Source organism: Carcharodon carcharias, chromosome 5 (assembly GCF_017639515.1).
Source record: "Carcharodon carcharias isolate sCarCar2 chromosome 5, sCarCar2.pri, whole genome shotgun sequence".
NCBI classification, from domain to species: Eukaryota; Metazoa; Chordata; class Chondrichthyes; order Lamniformes; family Lamnidae; genus Carcharodon; species Carcharodon carcharias.
Window position 1 is genome coordinate 35249677 of NC_054471.1, and position 17831 is coordinate 35267507.

The window sequence follows — 17831 nt, forward strand, 5'->3', positions numbered from 1 at the left end:
AATTTTCTGAGGGAGGAGCCTTCAAATCTGATTGAATGCAACATATCTCATAGGGAACAACTCAGAATTGGCGCAGTGTCATGTCCCAAAGCTTCTTTGAAAATAGCCAGGGAGAGGTGTGTAAGGTGAGTGGGTAGTGTGGGGAAGGGTAACAGATGGGTGAAGTGGATCAAGGTTAGCGAGCTCAGGAGGGGTTGTCAGGTAGGGGCGGAAGTCAGGTCAAGTTGGCTTGGGTCGGGGGTGTCAAGAGGGGGTATCGGGCTGGGGCGAGTCAAGTCAGGTTAGGTGAAGTATTTGTGGGGGGATCAGTGTGAGTGATTGGGCGGTCAGTTGTATAGTGACTCAGAGTTGGAGACTTGCTTGGCAGGGCCCGGAAGCAGGGGAATTCTCTACCAGAAGTTTAAACTTTCCAGGCAATTCCCACAGAGCATTGTATTTGGACTTCCGAGGGGTCCCATAAGTGCATCCTCCAGGCCACATCTGGTCGCTGACTATCTGGAGACTGGAGGATCTCAGACATTGTGGAAGACCCTTATAGCCAAAGATTAAAGTACAGTGTTAAATCATTTCAGATAAAACAAACATCATGGGGAAATAATGATATACACCTATTCACATATTCCGTCATTAGCTGACTCCATGTGAAAATCCTTTTGTTTTATTATAATATCACAAATTCATGTATGCTTTTAATCACATCATTTATTATGACGAGCGCTGATATCACTGAGAGTTTTCAGATCGGAGGCACACTGTTGGAGAAAAGTATGGGGAACAATTTTTATCTGGCCTGGATGTTGAATGTTTGACTCGTCTCACTAGGAATGGATTCAGTAACTGCTTTCTCAGTCCTGTATGTGATCCCCCAAAGAAAAGCATTCTGATAGTTTGGTGCTATGATCTATAATATTCTAATCCTTCACTAAATATGTATCCACTCATGGAAACAACTGGACATCAGTCGTGGCAGGACATTGGTTTGGGTGTGTTTCCTTTTTAAAAAAAGAAAAAACCTCATGCCACTTACGTCATGTGTTAAAGACTTTTAAATGATAGGTGCGGTTCCAGAAAATATTTGGGCATAAAAAGGGCTGAGAAAACATTTGCGTTCTGTGCTGTACTTTATATCTGGGCTATAATACAAAGTCTCCTTTTACTTGTTAAAACATGAAAGACCCAAGGGCTTAGTGTTATTGAGAGTGTCATGTTGTTGAAAAAGTGAACTTTTAGTGCACTTCTATACAGAGCATTTGGCTTGAAGCAGTTTTGAAAAGCTTCATTTTCAGTGCTTGTAAACATTTTAACTTTCGCTGCTGAAATTGCCAGCTTGCTCTAATTGGTTTAACAGAGTTATCACTTTGTTACGCTTTGATAATTATTTCATTTGGTTATTGTTTTTTCACCTCTACCTTTGAGAAAACAAATGGCTTCAGTGTCTTGAAATAAAGTCCGTTGAATACAAGTATATGCTACTAAGCTTGTATTAAATTCCCTTCTGTTTTTTTTTAATGGCAATATTAACTGGTTATTTTTAATGTGCTTCTGTTGAAGCTGTACACAAAAGAAATTTGTATCGACATGCAACATTGTACACAAGTACTGGAGCTTAATTTCAAGGGACAAGAGCTTCCTTCACCATTAGTTACTGGCATTGCTATTAGCAAGATATGCCCATTTTTACCATTTTAAAAAAAAACCTTCTCCAGCTATTAGCTGGATTTTCAGTAAAAGCAGATGAGGGTGAGTCAGTGAAAAAAATTCTCTGGTGAAATGTTTATGCTGTAACCCGCTTATAACCTGTTTACGCTATAACCCGCTAAGCAGCGGCAGCACTCTTCCTCACATGATGACTCCCTAATCTCAGTTGTTCTGTGTAGTCAGATGGGTTCCTAGCAGCTGCTAACTTGGTGCCAATTTTGTTTTAGTACCCTGCATAGTAATTTTCTTTTATTTCCTTTGCAGTGAACAAGCATGTCCTTTTCTTTGAAAAGAAGAAAATCAGGTCAATCTGATATAGGGTGCTTAAATGGACTGGCTTTGTAGAAGGATAGTTTAGAAACTGAACAAGATTTCCTGGAATTAGAATATCATCTGTGGCTTTGGGATGACGCAAAAGATGATGGTGATATTTCCAAAGGAGACGATAACATGAGAAGTGTTCCTTTTGCACTTTTATTTACAATTTGTTATTTGAAAAAAAATCAATAAAATTAACTATGAATATTACCATGATGAATGGCCCATTTCTTCATTTTTTTCCTGAAACGCGCAGCTTTTTCCTAAAATAGTTCCTGTGGGAGCTGTGCTCTGTAGGGGTAGCTAGCTTGAGTTCCTTGTGATTGGACGCTCACCGAGGCAATGTCACAGGCCCTTCTGCTCATTTCGTCCAGTTCCATGCAAGGATAGTGAGCCATGTAGAATGCCAGGGCACCCACAAAGCTGTCACCTGCACCCTTAAAAGTATTTTAAAAAAAAAATTAGTTTTCATATTCCCAACTAAATTTAAAGGTCTAATGGCAATTCATTTCGTAAGCTATGATATATTTTCTTGCTGTCTTGGTAAACTCACAACTACTGCCAACTCCCTTCAGTAACAAGCAAGAAGGTCTGGTTTATTCTCCCTCCCTATCCTTTTTATTTGGGACATAACCTGTCGGCTAAACAGGAGGCCTGCTAAGATCATGAACATGACTGTGTTACTTCCAATGAGAGGTAAGCACCTCTGAGGATGGCTGTAAAGGAAAATGGTAAATCCTATAATCCTATACTGCTGCCTCCTGAGCAGATTCACTGAAACAAAATACCCAGTGAAGCAAAATTGCACAATTTATTGCATACTTTTTGTAAATCTGACAGATTAGCAATCTAGCCATATGCCACACCATTTTGATAGTGAACTCACTAAAATGGTGTGGGATATGGTTGTCATTTAAAATAATAAGAATGTAATGATGAGGTCCAATCCACTGATTTAGCTTGCTGTTTCCAGTGGACCTTGTACAATTTGGATCGTTTGGGGTTCAATTTATTTAATCTGGAGCAGCTAAAAGCAGGTGAGCGAGTCAAAAAAACAGAGCTTTCTTGAAATTAATTTAAGCATAAACTCTTAGCTTCTACTCCTGCTGTTACCAAAGGGACATATGGCTGTCAAATGATACTTTGTCAATTTGACTCCTGTTTTTAAAAGGAATTGGATGAATAGATTGAAAGATAGGATAAGTACACAGATAGAGGTATGAATATTCTGTGGAACAATGTTCCATTTTTGATAGGCCATAGGAATGTTATCTGTGGAATGCAATTGTAATGCAGTGTACAATTACAGGAATTGTATTAAGATGTTCTCTTTTTTGCTCAATTATTACCTTTTGAGGATCAGGGAGAATTCTTGCTTACTAATAGCTAGCCGCTCCCTCAAAATTCAAAAAGCTAGATCTGTGACAGTGTCAATTAAACATGCTCTGCTGGAAGGAGCCGAACACAAGTGAACCTTGACCATTTCCATTCTACATACCATATCTTTTAAATTGAGAAAACTAACAGGGCTAAGGTTGGAGGCACAGGTAACCACAAAAGTTGCAGAGCATGAGGTGGTTGGGTAAATCAGGAAATAGGGAGGTGGTGGCACCCAAGATTGGATTTTAAAATGTGGAAGATGGCACAAGAAAGGTAGAGGAATCAAAATTTTAAAGTCCTTGAAAAGAATTAAGTTTGTGTAGGTCACTGCAAAAAATCTGAGGCCTGGATTTTCCTCCAATGTCCTCTCTCTGAAGGCAGAGGGGCACGTTAGTGGGGTGGTGAAAAAGGCATTTGGGACACTTGCCTTTATCAATCAAGGCATAGATTACAAAAGTAGGGAGGTCATGTTGGAGTTGTATAGAACTAGTTATGGGAAGGATGTGATTGCACTGGAAGGGGTGCAAAGGAGATTCACCAGGATGTTGCCTGGGATGAAACATTTAAGTTGTGAAGAGAGGTTGGATAGATTTGGGTTGTTTTTGTTGGAGCAGAGAAGACTGAGTGGCAACCTGATCGAGGTGTACAAGATTATGAGGGGCATGGACAGGGTGGATAGGGAGCAGCTGTTTTCCTTTGTTGAAGGGTCAGTCATAAGGGGGCATAAGTTCAAAGTGAGGGGCAGGAGGTTTAGGGAGGATGTAAGGAAAAACTTATTTACCCAAAGGGCGGTGATGGTCTGGAATGCGTTGCCTGGGCGGGTGGTGGAGGCGGTTTGCCTCACATCCTTTAAAAAGTACTTGGATGAGCACTTGGCACGTCATAACACTCAAGGCTATGGGCCAAGTGCTGGTAAATTGTATTAGGTAGGTAGGTCAAGTGTTTCTCACGTGTCGGTGCAGACTCGATGGGCCTCCTCTGCACTGTGATTCTGTGAGTCAAATAGGACAAAAAAATGTCAGGAAAAATCAGGCTGTGAGCTACCACCAACTCTGAGCAATTACCGTAATTTATTTTCCACTGCTGGCTGCATCTTTCTTGCCTGCTGGGTAGGTGGGGGTTTTGGCAGTAGCAGAGTTCAGGTTCCCAGCCCTTCTGTGTGGCTCTCGCCAATGCTCACCAGGACTCCCAGGTGCAGCCTGCTACAGCACCATATGAATTTTCCTCAGGTGGACTGGCAGGCCATCAGATACTGGCAGGAAGCCAGTCAGGAATACATCATTACCCCAGCCAAAGAAAGTGGGTTTTAGGTTGGAGTGACACATTTTATTGACTCAACAGATTAAAGAAATACCAACCCATACTGTCAGAAGTGTGAATGCAAGTAAGGAAGATTATAAAAGGAGATTGAGGGGAGAATTGATAGAGGTGTATAAGATCATGACAGGTTTAGATAAGATAGACTAAGAAAAGATGTTCCCATTAGCTAATAATAAAAGAAGTAGGGGACACCGATTTAAGGTTTTAGGGCAAGAGCTGCAGGGGTGTTGAGGAATAACTTTTTTTATGCAGCGAAAGGTTGACCTGAAGCTCGCTGCCAATGAGGATGGTGGAAGAGGAGACATTGATTTCACAAGGAAATTGGATGGGCACTTTAGGGAAATGACCGTCCATAGCCCATTGGGATGGAGCAAGAAAATGGGACTGATTGGATTGCTCTTCAGAGAGCCGGCATAAGCTCGATGGGCTGAAAGGCCCCCTTCAGTGCCGTTATAACTCTATGATCTTGACTCCATGGTGTCTAGGACGTGCACAATTATTCAGGGCATATAAACATTATGTTGAACTTGTACAGGACACTGGTTCAGCCTCAGTTGAAGTATTGCATTTAGTTCTGTGCATCACACGTCAGGAAGGATGTGAAGGCATTGAAGACAGTGCAGTAAAGATTCATGCGAATGGTCCAGGGATGAGGAACTTCAGGTATGAAAATAAATTGGAGAAGTTAGGACTGTTTTCCTTGGAGAAGGAAAGGCTGAGAGGAGATTTGATAGAGGTATTCAAAATCATGAGGGGTCTGGACAGAGTAGATTGGGACAACGTCTTCCCAATCGTGAAAGGATCAAGAACAAGAAGGCACGGATTTAAAATAATTGGAAAAAGAAGTAAAAGCGATGTGAGGAAAAACTTTTCACACGGCAAGTGGTTAAGGTCTGGAATGCACTTCCTGAGAGTATGGCGGAGGCAGATTCAGTTGAGGCTTTCAAAAGGGAATTAGACTGTTGTTTGAAGATGAAGAACGGCAGGGTTATGGGGAAGAATGAGGGAGAGCGGCACTAAGCTAATTGCTCTTAGAACGCTGATGCAGACACGATGCGCCGAATGGCCTCCTTCTGCACTTAAATAATTCTGTGATTAGCTGGTCAAGGATAACTTCACACAGAATAACGGAATCTTAACAGCACAGAAGGCTATTCGGCCCCTCATGTCGGCACGAGATCTCCAAAAGAGCATTATGACCTAATGCCATTGCCCTGCCTTTTCCCCGCACCCATGCACATTATTTGAATAAAAACAATCATCTAATGTCTTCTTGAATGCCTCGACTGAACCTGCCTCCATCACAATTCCAGGCAGTGCATTTCAGATGCGAATCACTCATTGTGTGAAAAAGTTTCCTCTCACGTCATAGAATCACAGAATCACACAGTGCAGAAGAGGCCCTTCGGCCCATTGAGTTTGCATCAACACATGAGAAACACCTGACCTACCTACCTAATCCCATTTACCAGCACTTGGCCCACAGCCTTGAATGTTATGACATCCCAAGTGCACATCCGGGTACTTTTTAAAGTATGTGAGGCAACCCGCCTCCACCACTCTCCCAGGCAACACATTCCAGACCGTCACCACCCTCTGGGTAAAAAAGTTTTTCCTCACATCCCCCTCTAAACCTCCTGCCCCTCACCTTGAACTTGTGTCCCCTCATGACTGACCTTTCAACTAATGGGAACAGCTGCTCCCAATCCACCCTGTCCAGGCCCATCATAATATTGTACACCTCGATCAGGTCACCCCTCAGTCTTCTCTGCTCCAACGAAAACAACCCAAGTCTATCCAAAACAAAGACAGAATTACCTGGAAAAACTCAGCAGGTCTGGCAGCATTGGCGGAGAAGAAAAGAGTTGACGTTTTGAGTCCTCATGACCCTTCAACAGAACTGAGTGAATCTAAGAGGAGGGGTGAAATATAAGCTGGTTTAAGGTGGGGGGGGGGGAGTTGGGTGGGGGGAGAGAAGTGGGGGGGAGTGGTGGTGTGGTTGTAGGGACAAGCAAGCAGTGATGAGAACAGATAATCAAAAGATGTCACAGACAAAAGAACAAAAGAACACAGACGTTGAAGGTGGTGATATTATCTAAACGAATGTGCTAATTAAGAATGGATGGTAGGGCACTCAAGGTGCAGCTCTAGTGGGGGTGGGGTGGAAAGGCAAGCAGGGCATAAAAGATTTAAAAATAATGGAAATAGGTGGGAAAAGAAAAATCTATATAAATTATTAGAAAAAACAAAAGGAAGGGGGAAGAAACAGAAAGGGGGTGGGGATGGAGGAGGGAGTTCAAGATCTAAAGTTGTTGAATTCAATATTCAGTCCGGAAGGCTGTAAAGTGCCTAGTCGGAAGATGAGGTGCTGTTCCTCCAGTTTGCATTGGGCTTCATTGGAACAATGCAGCAAGCCAAGGACAGACATGTGGGCAAGAGAGCAGGGTGGAGTGTTAAAATGGCAAGCGACAGGGAGGTTTGGGTCATTCTTGTGGACAGACCGCAGGTGTTCTGCAAAGCGGTTGCCCAGTTTACGTTTGGTCTCTCCAATGTAGAGGAGACCGCATTGGGAGCAACGAATGCAGTAGACTAAGTTGGGGGAAATGCAAGTGAAATGCTGCTTCACTTGAAAGGAGTGTTTGGGCCCTTGGACGGTGAGGAGAGAGGAAGTGAAGGGGCAGGTGTTGCACCTTTTGTGTGGGCATGGGGAGGTGCCATAGGTGGGGGTTGAGGAGTAGGGGGTGATGGAGGAGTGGACCAGGGTGTCCCGGAGGCAACGATCCCTACGGAATGCCACCAGTGGGGGTGAAGGGAAGATGTGTTTGGTAGTGGCATCATGCTGGAGTTGGCAGAAATGGCGGAGGATGGTCCTTTGAATGCGGAGGCTGGTGGGGTGATAAGTGAGGACAAAAACCTCTCCATAACTTAAATGTTTCATCCCAGGCAACATCCTGGTGAATGTCCTCTGCATCTCCTCCAGTGCAATCACATCCTTCCTATAACGTGGTGACCAGAACTGCGCACAGTACTGTAGCTGCGACCTCACCAAGGTTGTATACAACTCCAACATGACCTCCCTACTTTTGTAATCTATGCCTCGATTGATAAAGGCAAGTGTCTCATATGCCTTTTTCACCACCCCACTAACATGCCCCTCCGCCTTCAGAGATCTATGGACACACATGCCAAGGTCCCTTTGTTTCTCACAACTTCCTAGTGTCATCCCATTCATTGAATACTTCCTTGTCAAATTACTCCTTCCTCACACTTTTCAGGGTTAAATTCCATCTGCCACTTATCTACCCATTTGATCATCCCATCTATATCTTCCTGTAGCCCAAGACACTCAACCTCACCCGGCCAATCTTTGTGTCATCCATAAACTTACTAATCCTACCCCCCACATAGTCATCTATGCCGCTTATATAAATGACAAATAATAAGGGACCCAGCACAGATCCCTGTGCTACGCCACTGAACACGGACTTCCAGTCACTAAAGCATCCTTCTGTCATCACCCTCTGTTTCCTACAACTAACCCAATTTTGAATCCACCTTATCAAATTACCCTGTATCCCATGTGCATTTGCCTTCTTTATAAGTCTCTCATGTGGGACCTTGTAAAGGCTTTGCTGAAATGCATATAAACTACATCAACTACACTACCTCATCTACACACCTGGTCACCTCCTCAAAAAATTTAATCAAATTTGTTAGGCATGATCTCCCTCTGACAAAGCCAAGCTGACTATCCCTGATCAAACCTTGCCTCTCCAAGTGGAGATAGATTCTCTCCTTCACAATTTTCTCCAATAGTTTCCCTACCACTGACGTGAGACTCACTGGCCTGTAGTTCCCTAGCTTACCTCTACAACCATTCTTAGTCAGTAGAACCACATTAGCTGTTCTCCAGTCCTCTGGCACCTCCCCTGTGGCCAGAGGGGAATTAAAAATTTGGGTCAGAGCCCCTGCGATCTCCCCCCTTGCCTCCCTCAGCAGTCTGGGACACAAATCATCCGGACCTGGAGATTTGTCCACCTTTAAGCCTCCTCCAATACCTTGTCACTCCATATATCAATTTGCTCAAGAACCTCGCAGTCCCTCTCCCCGAGTTCCATACCTTCAACCTCATTCTCTTGGGTGAGGAGGGATGTGAAATATTCGTTCGACACTCTACCGATGTCCTGTGGCTCCGCCCATAGATTGCCCCCTCGGTCCTTAATGGGCCCTACTCTTTCCCTGGTTATCCTCTTCCCATTGATATACTTATAGAATATCTTGGGATTTTCCCTATATTTACCAGCTGGAGCTTTCTCATATCTCCTCTTTGCTCTCCTAATTGCTTTTTTATGCTCCACCCTGCACTTTCTGTACTCCACTAATGCCTTTGCTGATTTGCTCCCCTTGTACCTGATAGAAGCTTCTCTTTTCCTTCTCATCATATCCTGAATATCTCTGGTCATCCATAGTTCTCTGGGCTTGTTACTCCTCCCTATCACCCTAGAGGGAACATGATGCACCTGTACCCCCCCTATTTTCTTTTTGAACACCCCTCACTGCTCTTCTGTAGATTTCCCCACAACCATAGAACCATAGAAAAGTTACAGCACAGAAGGAGGCCATTCGGCCCATCTTGTCCATGCCAGCCCGAGGACACGCAGGTGCCCTTTCTAATCCCACCTTCCTGCAACCAGCCCATAGCCCTGCAGCTTACAGCACTTTAGGTTCAGATCCAGGTACTTTTTAAAAGAGTTTAAAGTTTCTGCCTCTACCACCAACTTAGGCAGCGAATTCCAGACACCCACTACCCTCTGCATAAAAAAGTTCTTCCTCATGTCCCCCCTACACCTTCTGCCACTTATCTTGAATCTATGTCCCCTGGTTCTAGAATTCTTCATTAAGGGAAACAATTTTATCCTACCCACTCTATCTATTCCCCTCATAATTTTGTACACCTCAATCAAGTCACCTCTCAGCCTTCTTTGTTCTAAGGAGAATAACCCCAACCTATCCAATCTCTCCTCATAGCTACACTTTTCTAACCTTGGCAACATTCTTGTAAACCTCCTCTGCACTCTCTCCAGAGCTATTACGTCCTTCCTGTAATGTGGCGACCAGAACTGTGCACAATACTCCAGTTGTGGCCTCACCAATGTTTTATACAATTGCAACATTATATCCTTACTTTTATATTCTATACCTCTGCCAGTAAAGGAGAGCATTCTATATGCCTTCTTTACAGCCTTGTCTACTTGAACTGCTGCCTTCAGGACCTGTGTACTTGTACGCCAAGATTTCTCACTTCATCTACCTCTCCTAGTATATTCCCATTTATTTTGTAATCCCTGTAACTGTTTGACCTCCCTAAATATATGACCTCACACTTCTCTATGTTAAAATCCATCTGCCACTTTACCACCCACTCCACCAATCCACAAATAGCTGTTCCCAGTCTACCTTGGTCAGATCCTGCCTTATTTCACTAAAATCCGCTCTCCCCCAATGCAAAGCATTTTTTAGCAACTTGTCTATTTCATTGTCCATAACAAGCTTAAATTGTACCATGTTGTGGTTGCTATCACTAAAATGCTCCCCCACCATCACCTCAGCCACCTGTCTAACTTCATTCCCCAGAATTAGGTCCAGCACTGTGCCGTCCCTTGTTGGATCCTCTACATATTGACCAAAAAAATTCTCCTGTACACATTTCGAGAAATTCACTCCATCCAAGCCCTCAACACTATGTCTATCCCAATTAATGTTGGGAAAGTTGAAATCACCTAATACAATTACCCTATTGTTATTGCTTTTACACACCTCCGCAAGTTGTGCACATATTTGCTTATCAATTTCCTGCTGACTATCTTGGGGGGGGGGGTCTATAATAAATACCTAACAATGAGGCTGCCCCTTTTTTATTCCTAAACTCCACCCACAAAGCTTCATTCGATACCCCCTCCAAAATATCATCTCTCCTTACTGCAATAACTGACTCCTTAACTAATAATGCAATGCCTCCTCCTCTTTTACCCCCTCCCCTGTCTCGCCTGAAGATTCTATATCCCAGAATGTTGAGCTGCCAATCCTGTCCCTCCCTCAACCACATCTCTGTGATGGCTACTATATCTCAACTCCACATGTCAATCCTCACCCTTAACTCATCCATTTTACCTGTAATACTCCTGATATTAAAGTAGAGGCCATTCAGCCTTGCCTTACTCCCCTGAAACTTAATGCAGCTGTACTCTCTCTGACTTGATTGTTTTACTGTATTATGATATGTCCCTATTCTGCTAACATTCTGGGTCCCCTGTCCCTGCCGAATTAGTTTAAACTCCTCCCAACAACACCAGCAAACCCACCCACAAGGTTGTTAGTTCCGCTCTGGTTCAGATGTAGACCGTCCCACCTTCCCCAGAAACGGTCCCAGTGATCCAGGAATCTAAAACTCTCCCTCCTGCACCAACTCTTAAGCCACATATTCATCTGCGCTATTCTCCTATTTCTGTGCTAGCTAGCACTTGGCACTGGGAGTAATCCAGAGATTACAACCCGAGAGGTCCTGCTTTTCAGTCTACTGCCTAACTCCCTGAATTCTTGATGCAAGACCTCATCCCTCTTTCTACCTATGTCATTGGCACCAACATGTACCATGACCTCTGCCTTATCACCCTCCCCCTTCAGAATGCCCTGTAGCCATTCAGTGACATCCCAGACTCTGGCACCAGGGAGGCAACACACCATCCTGGAGTCACGTTGAGGGCCACAGCAGTACCTATCTGTTCCCCTGACTATAGAATCCCCTATCACTATTGCTCTTCCCTCCTGTACAGATAGGCTGCTTGTGGTGCCAGAAGCCTGGCTCTGTCTGCACTCCCTGGAGGAGCCAGCGCCCTCATCTGCCTCCAAAATGGAATACGGATTTGCAAGCAGGACCCCAGGGGACTCCTGTACTACCTGCCTGTTTCTCTTGGACTGCCTGGTGGGCACCCATTCCCTTCTTTCCTCAAGTCCCTTCAGCTATGGTGTGACCACCTCTCTAAATGTGATATCCACGATGCGCTCAGACTCGAGGATGGTCCACAGTGTCTCCAGCTGCTTTTCCAGCTCTGAAACCCGAGCTTCCAGAAGCTGCAGCTGGACATACTTCCTGCACACATGCTGGTCCCGGGCACTGGAAATGTTCCCGGCTTTCCACATGGAGCACGCCACAGCTTTGAGCTCTCCTGCCATGACTTATCCCTTTAAATTAAGCCTTTTAAATCAATTATTCTAGGGCCCTTCTTTCCTGATCCTCATTACTACTGAATATACAAACTATAAACCACAAAAAGACCTTAAACTGTAAGTAATAAAAGTAGTAAATACTTACATGACCTTACCCACTACTTTCCAGTTATTTCTCTCCCTTGTAGCCTCTACTGCTGCAGCAGGGCAAGACCACTCTCTGAAGATTGAAGAAGTTGGATAGCAAAGAAAAAATGCAAAGAGCACCTCTTCCCCTCCGCACCGACTTCCCACTGTGCACCAAATTGTCAATACCCACACTCACTCTGGTTGTGTCTCACTCAGGGTGAGGTCTCTCCCCTGCTTGTGTGCAAGCAGTCACACTTGCTTCTTTTGCACATCACTTTAAATCTGTGCCCTCTCGTTCTTGATCCTTTTACGAGCGGGAGCAGCTTCTCCCTATTTATGCTGTCCAGCCCCCTCATGATTTTGAACATCTCTATCAAATCTCCTCTTATCTGCCTTCTCTCCAAGGAGAACAGTCCCAACCTCTCCAATCTATCCTCATAGGTGAAGTTTCTCATCCCTGGAACCATTCTTGTAAACCTCTTCTGCACTCTCCAATGTTCACATCCTTCCTATAATATGGTGCCCAGAACTGTACACAATATTCCAGCTGAGGTGTAAGGAGGAATATAAATTCAGTATAACCTCCCTGCTCTTCTATCTATGCTCCTATTAATAAAGCCCAGGATAACATATGCTTTATTAACTGCTCTCTCCACCTGTCCTGCCACCTTCAATGATCTATGCACATATACACGCAAGTCTTTCTGCTCCTGCACCCCCTTCAAAATGTTACACCTTAGTTTCTATTGCATATCCATGTTCTTCCTACCAAAATGCATTAGCTCACACTTCTCTGCATTGAACCTCATCTGCCCACTCCACCAACTTGTTTATGTCCTCTTGAAGTTGCACACCGTCCTCCTTGCAGTTGACAACACTCCCAAGCTTCATATCATCCACAAATTTTGAAATTGTCCCCTGCACACCTAGACACCGACCCTGGGGAACTCCACTACAAACCTTCCTCCAGCCCAAAATAACTTCATGAACTATCTATGCTTCTTGCACGCTGTTCTCCCATCCAGTACTGTACAGTCTTTCAATTTATTCTCATGCAAATTGAACACCTGTTAGGGCACACATTGGTTATGATATCTAAACTGACAAACTAGACTGCATAACTTGTATATTAAATAAAAATGATATAATTGATATTGAGTGTAAAATTAAGCATGATGATCTAATAAATCAGCACCGAAAGGGGAAATCCTGAGAAATCATTTTTTTTAAAACATGTTAAGCTGAGAGTCTTGGTGAACTTAAATTTCAGTAGTTTCTCGCAGAGGATTGCTGCTGAAACTGGAAACATTGAGTGTTCATGGTAAAACCTGGGTGAGAATAACAAATTTACAAAATGCAAGAAAGCAGCAGGGCAGGGTGGGTGAGGTGCTGAGTGGGATTGTGTTGTAACCCCTACTGTTCCTTATTTGCATTAACAACTTGCAATCAGGAACTCAATGCAAATTGGTCGAATTTGCAGATGACTCCAAACTAGGAGGCAGATTGAGACTTATAATATATTGGTGAGTAAAACACTGCATGGGGAAGGGTGTAGAGATAGGTAGAAATAGAAAAAGGGTGATGTAATATGATGTTTTTCCAAGAGATATGTGGATAGGATGCGAAAGTGGAGTTGAGAGATCAGCCACAATTTTGTTGAATGATGGAGCAACTCAAGGGGCAGTATGGGCTATGCATTCTGTAGTAGATTTGTCACTCAAGAATCTCAGAATCACCAGAATAGTGATTAATACATGAACCAATTTCAGGCAAAGGACTGGAGGTAAAATCCCAGGAATAATTTAAAAAATAATTGAATGTGAATTGTATAGGATGGGTTGAAAAGACTTCCTCATCTGCATTTATCTGACACAATATTCATAGTCAGTCAAATAAACCTACCCTGTCTAGTCCTATTAGAATTTTATCAGTTTCTATGAGATTTCCCCCTCATTCTTCTGAACTCCAGCGAACATAATCCTAATCGACTCAATCTCTTCTCATATGTCAATCCTACAATCCCAGGAATCAGACAGGTAAACCTTCGCTGCACTCCCTCTATAGCAAGCACATCCTTCCTCAGATAAGGAGACCAGAACTGCACACAATATTCCAGATGTTGTCTCACCAAGGCCCTGTACAATTGCAGCAAGACGTCCCTGTTCCTGTACTTGAATCCTCTGGCTATGAAGGCCAACATACCATTTGCCTTCTTTACCGCCTGCTGCACCTGCATGCTTACCTTCAGCGACTGGTGTACAAGGACACCCCAGGTCTTGTTGCACATTCCCCTCTCTCAATTTATAGCCATTCAGATAATAATCTGCCTTCCTGTTTTTGCTACCAAAATGGATAACCTCATGTTTATCCACATTATACTGTATCTGACATGCATTTGCCCACTCACTCAGCTTGTCCAAATCACACTGAAGAATCTCTGCATCCTCCTCAAAGCTCACCCTCCCACCCAGTGTTATGTCATCTGCAAATTTGGAGATATTACATTTAATTCCCTCATCTAAATCATTAATATATATTGTGAATAACTGGGATCCCAGCACCGATCCCTACGGTACCCCACTAGTCAAAGCCTGCCATTCGGAAAAAGACCTGTTTATTCCTTTTCCTTGTTTCCTGTCTGCCAACCAGTTTTCTATCCATCTCAATACACTACCCCCAATCCCATGTGCTTTAATTTTACACGCCAATCTCTTATGTGGGACTTTGTCGAAAGCTTTCTGAAAGTCCAAATAAACCACATCCACTGACTCCCCCTCATCAACTCTACTAGTTACATCCTTGAAAAATTCCAGTAGATTTGTCAAGCATGATTTCCCTTTCATAAATCCATGCTGACTCTGTCCGATTCTGCCACTGTTTTCCACATGCTCAGCTATTAAATCTTTTATAATGGACTATAGAATTTTCCCCACTACCGACGTCAGGCTGACTGGTCTATAATTCCCTGTTTTCTCTCTACCTCCCTTTTTAAACGGTGGGGTTACATTAGCTATCCTCCAATCTGTAGGAACTGTTCCAGAGTCGATAGAATCTTGGAAGGTGACGACCAATGCATCCACTATTTCTAGGGCCACTTACTTAAGTACTCTGGGATGTAGATTGTCAAGCCCCGGGGATTTATCGGCCTTCAATCCCATCAATTTCCCCAACACCATTTCCCTACTAATTATGATTTCTTTCAGTTCCTCCTCTCACTAAACCCTGTGTTCCCCAACATTTCTGGTATGTTATTAGTGTTCTCCTTTGTGAAGACAGAACCAAAGTATGTATTTAGTTGGTCAGCCATTTCCTTGTTCCCCATTATAAATTCCCCTGTTTCTGACTGTAAGGGACCTACATTTGTCTTCACTAATCTTTTTCTTTTCACATTGATGCAAGAAGCAATCATCAGGCTACCACAGAAGAAAAGAAGAACAGTGCACAGCTGGAGTAGGCTTTACTGTCATGAACCATCTCGTCAGTAAGTTGACTTGCCTTCAAAAGAGTGTTAATGATCATCTGATGTGCTTAAACGCTCCCTACATGGGGTCATCAGCTGCCATCTCGATTGTTCTCCTGTGCTGTTGGAAATGACGAACATAATCAAACTCTTGTTTAGCTGCAAAGCTCCAGGAGCTGATGCTATCCCAGCTGAGGTCTACAAGGCTGAGGCCAATGCCTGGTCAAGAAGCTCACTGAACACTTTCAGTCCATGTGGGAGCAAGGAACCATCCCATAAGAATACAATGATGTCTCCACTGTTCATATGTACAAGACATTAAAAACTTACCAATCTGTGCAACAATCATAGAGGAATCTCATTCCTCTCCATCGCCAGCAAAATCATCTTCAAAATTATTCTGAATCATTCAGTGCAGGCTCGTCATGGCCCGCGAAGCCCCTTTACGTGACCCCGGATCGATTGGTCAAAATGCTAGTCGGACGGGTCAGTGAGTTTGAAGATTTCTGCTGGGAACTACTCCTCCAATCTCAAGCTTCAATAGTAAGCCTATCAGCTTCAAACTTAGAAGAAAAACAGGCTGTGATTGGTGGAGCAGTGAACACCAGGAACTGTGAGTAAGTGAAGGTAGAGAGACTCTGGAGCACACGGGCCTACACTCACCATGCTTTTCCGTGGCTCTGGCCACTTTCCTGCAGCTCCCAGTGCTCTGGCCTGGCTCTGGCTGCTTATTCCCGGCTCCAGCCGTGTCCCTCCCGGCTCTTCACGTTCCTCTCAGCGGGCATCTGCGTTCAGTCCCGCCGCTAGGCCTCAGGCCTCATTCCAGGTCTCTCCTCCGCTCTCATTGCACCTATCTGCCCCCAGTCAATTTCGTGAGTGAGGGCGAGTGTGTGTGTGTGAGGGTGGGAGAGTGAATGAGCGTGTGTGAGGGTGCGTGGGTGAAGGTGGGTGTGTGTTTGAGGGTGTGTGAGAGGATGGCTGAGTGAACGAGTGTGTGTGAGGGTGGGTGAGAGTGAGTGTGTAAGAGGGTGGGTAAGTGAGTGAGTCTGTGAGAGGGTGAGTGAGTGTGTGTGAGGATGAGTGTGTGTGTGGGAGGGTGGATGAGTGATTGTGTCTGAGAGGATGGGTGAGTGTGTGTGTGAGGATAGGTGATAAGTGAGTGTGAGGGTGAGTGACTGAGTGTGTGAGTGGGTGTGTGCATGTGAGAGGATGGTGGGTGATTGCATGTCTGTGTAAGGATGGGTAAATGAATGTACATGAGGATAAATGAGTGTGTGTGTATGTGTGTGTGGGTGAGTGAGTGAGCATGTGCGGATGTGTGAATGAGCGTGTGTGAGGATGGGTGAATGAGTGTGTGTGAGGATGGGTGAATGAGTGAGTGTGAGGATGGGTGAGTGAGTGTGTGTGAGGGCGGGTGAGTGAGTGTGAGGATGGGTGAGTGAGTGTGTGTGTGAGAAAGTGAGTGTGTGTGTGAGGATGGGTGAGTGACTGAGTGTGTGTGAGCATGGGTGAATGACTGTGTGTGAGGATGGGTGAGTGACTGTGTGTGAGGGTGGGTGAGTGAATGTGTGTGAGGGTGAGTGAATGAGTGTGTGTGAGGTTGGGTGAGTAAGTGTGTGTAGGGAAAATGTTAGAGGCTATTATTAAAGATGTTCTAGCAGGGCACTTAGAAAAATTCAAGGCAATTGGGTAGAATCAACATGGTTTTGTAAAAGGGAAATCATGTTTAATCAATCTATTGGAGTTCTTTGAAGGAGTCACATGTGCTGTGGATAAAGGGGAACCGATGGATGTACTATACTTAGATTTCCAGAAGACATTTGATAAAGTGCCACATCGAAGGTTATCGCAGAGGAGGTGGTGGCATAGTGGTATTGTCACTGGACTGGTATTCTGGAAACCTAGGTTAATGCTCTAGGGACCTGGGTTTGAATCCCACCATGGCAGATGATGGAATTTGAATTCAATTAATACCTGGAATTAAACGTCTAATGATGACCATGAAATGATTGTCGTAAAAACCCATATGGTTCACTAATGCCCTTTAGGAAAGGAAATCTGCCATCCACTTGGTCCGGCCTACATGTGACTCCAGTCCCTGACTCTTAATGCGCTCTCAACAAGGGCACTTAGGGATGGGTAACATATTGGCATGGATAGAAGATTGGCTAGCTAACAGGCAGCAGAGAGATGGGTCTTTTTCTGGTTGGCAGAATGTGACGAGTGGTGAGCCACAGGGATCAGCGCTGGGGCCTCAACATTATATAAATGACTTGGATGAAGGGCCCAAAGGAATGGT

General features: G+C 44.2%; 2 protein-coding genes across 7 annotated transcripts in view; one reads left to right on the forward strand and one right to left on the reverse strand.

Moving 5' to 3' along the window:
• Positions 1-2226, forward strand: part of mrpl33 (mitochondrial ribosomal protein L33) — a 48878-nt gene extending 46652 nt beyond the window's left edge. Inside the window, exon 4 of the mRNA XM_041188726.1 lies at positions 1963-2226. Within this exon, the coding sequence (XP_041044660.1) occupies positions 1963-2012 (50 nt within the window). The 3' untranslated portion in view covers positions 2013-2226. The remainder of the gene's footprint in view (positions 1-1962) is intronic.
• rbks (ribokinase) overlaps positions 2159-17831 on the reverse strand; it is a 160989-nt gene continuing 145316 nt past the window's right edge. For 3 of the 6 annotated variants that reach the window (XM_041188719.1, XM_041188723.1, XM_041188718.1), the window contains one exon: positions 2159-2453. In XM_041188719.1, the coding sequence (XP_041044653.1) occupies positions 2280-2453 (174 nt within the window). In that variant the 3' untranslated portion in view covers positions 2159-2279. Of the gene's footprint in view, positions 2454-15547; positions 15654-17831 lie in introns of those variants that run through there. The other 3 variants (XM_041188720.1, XM_041188721.1, XM_041188722.1) reach the window with 3 other exon arrangements.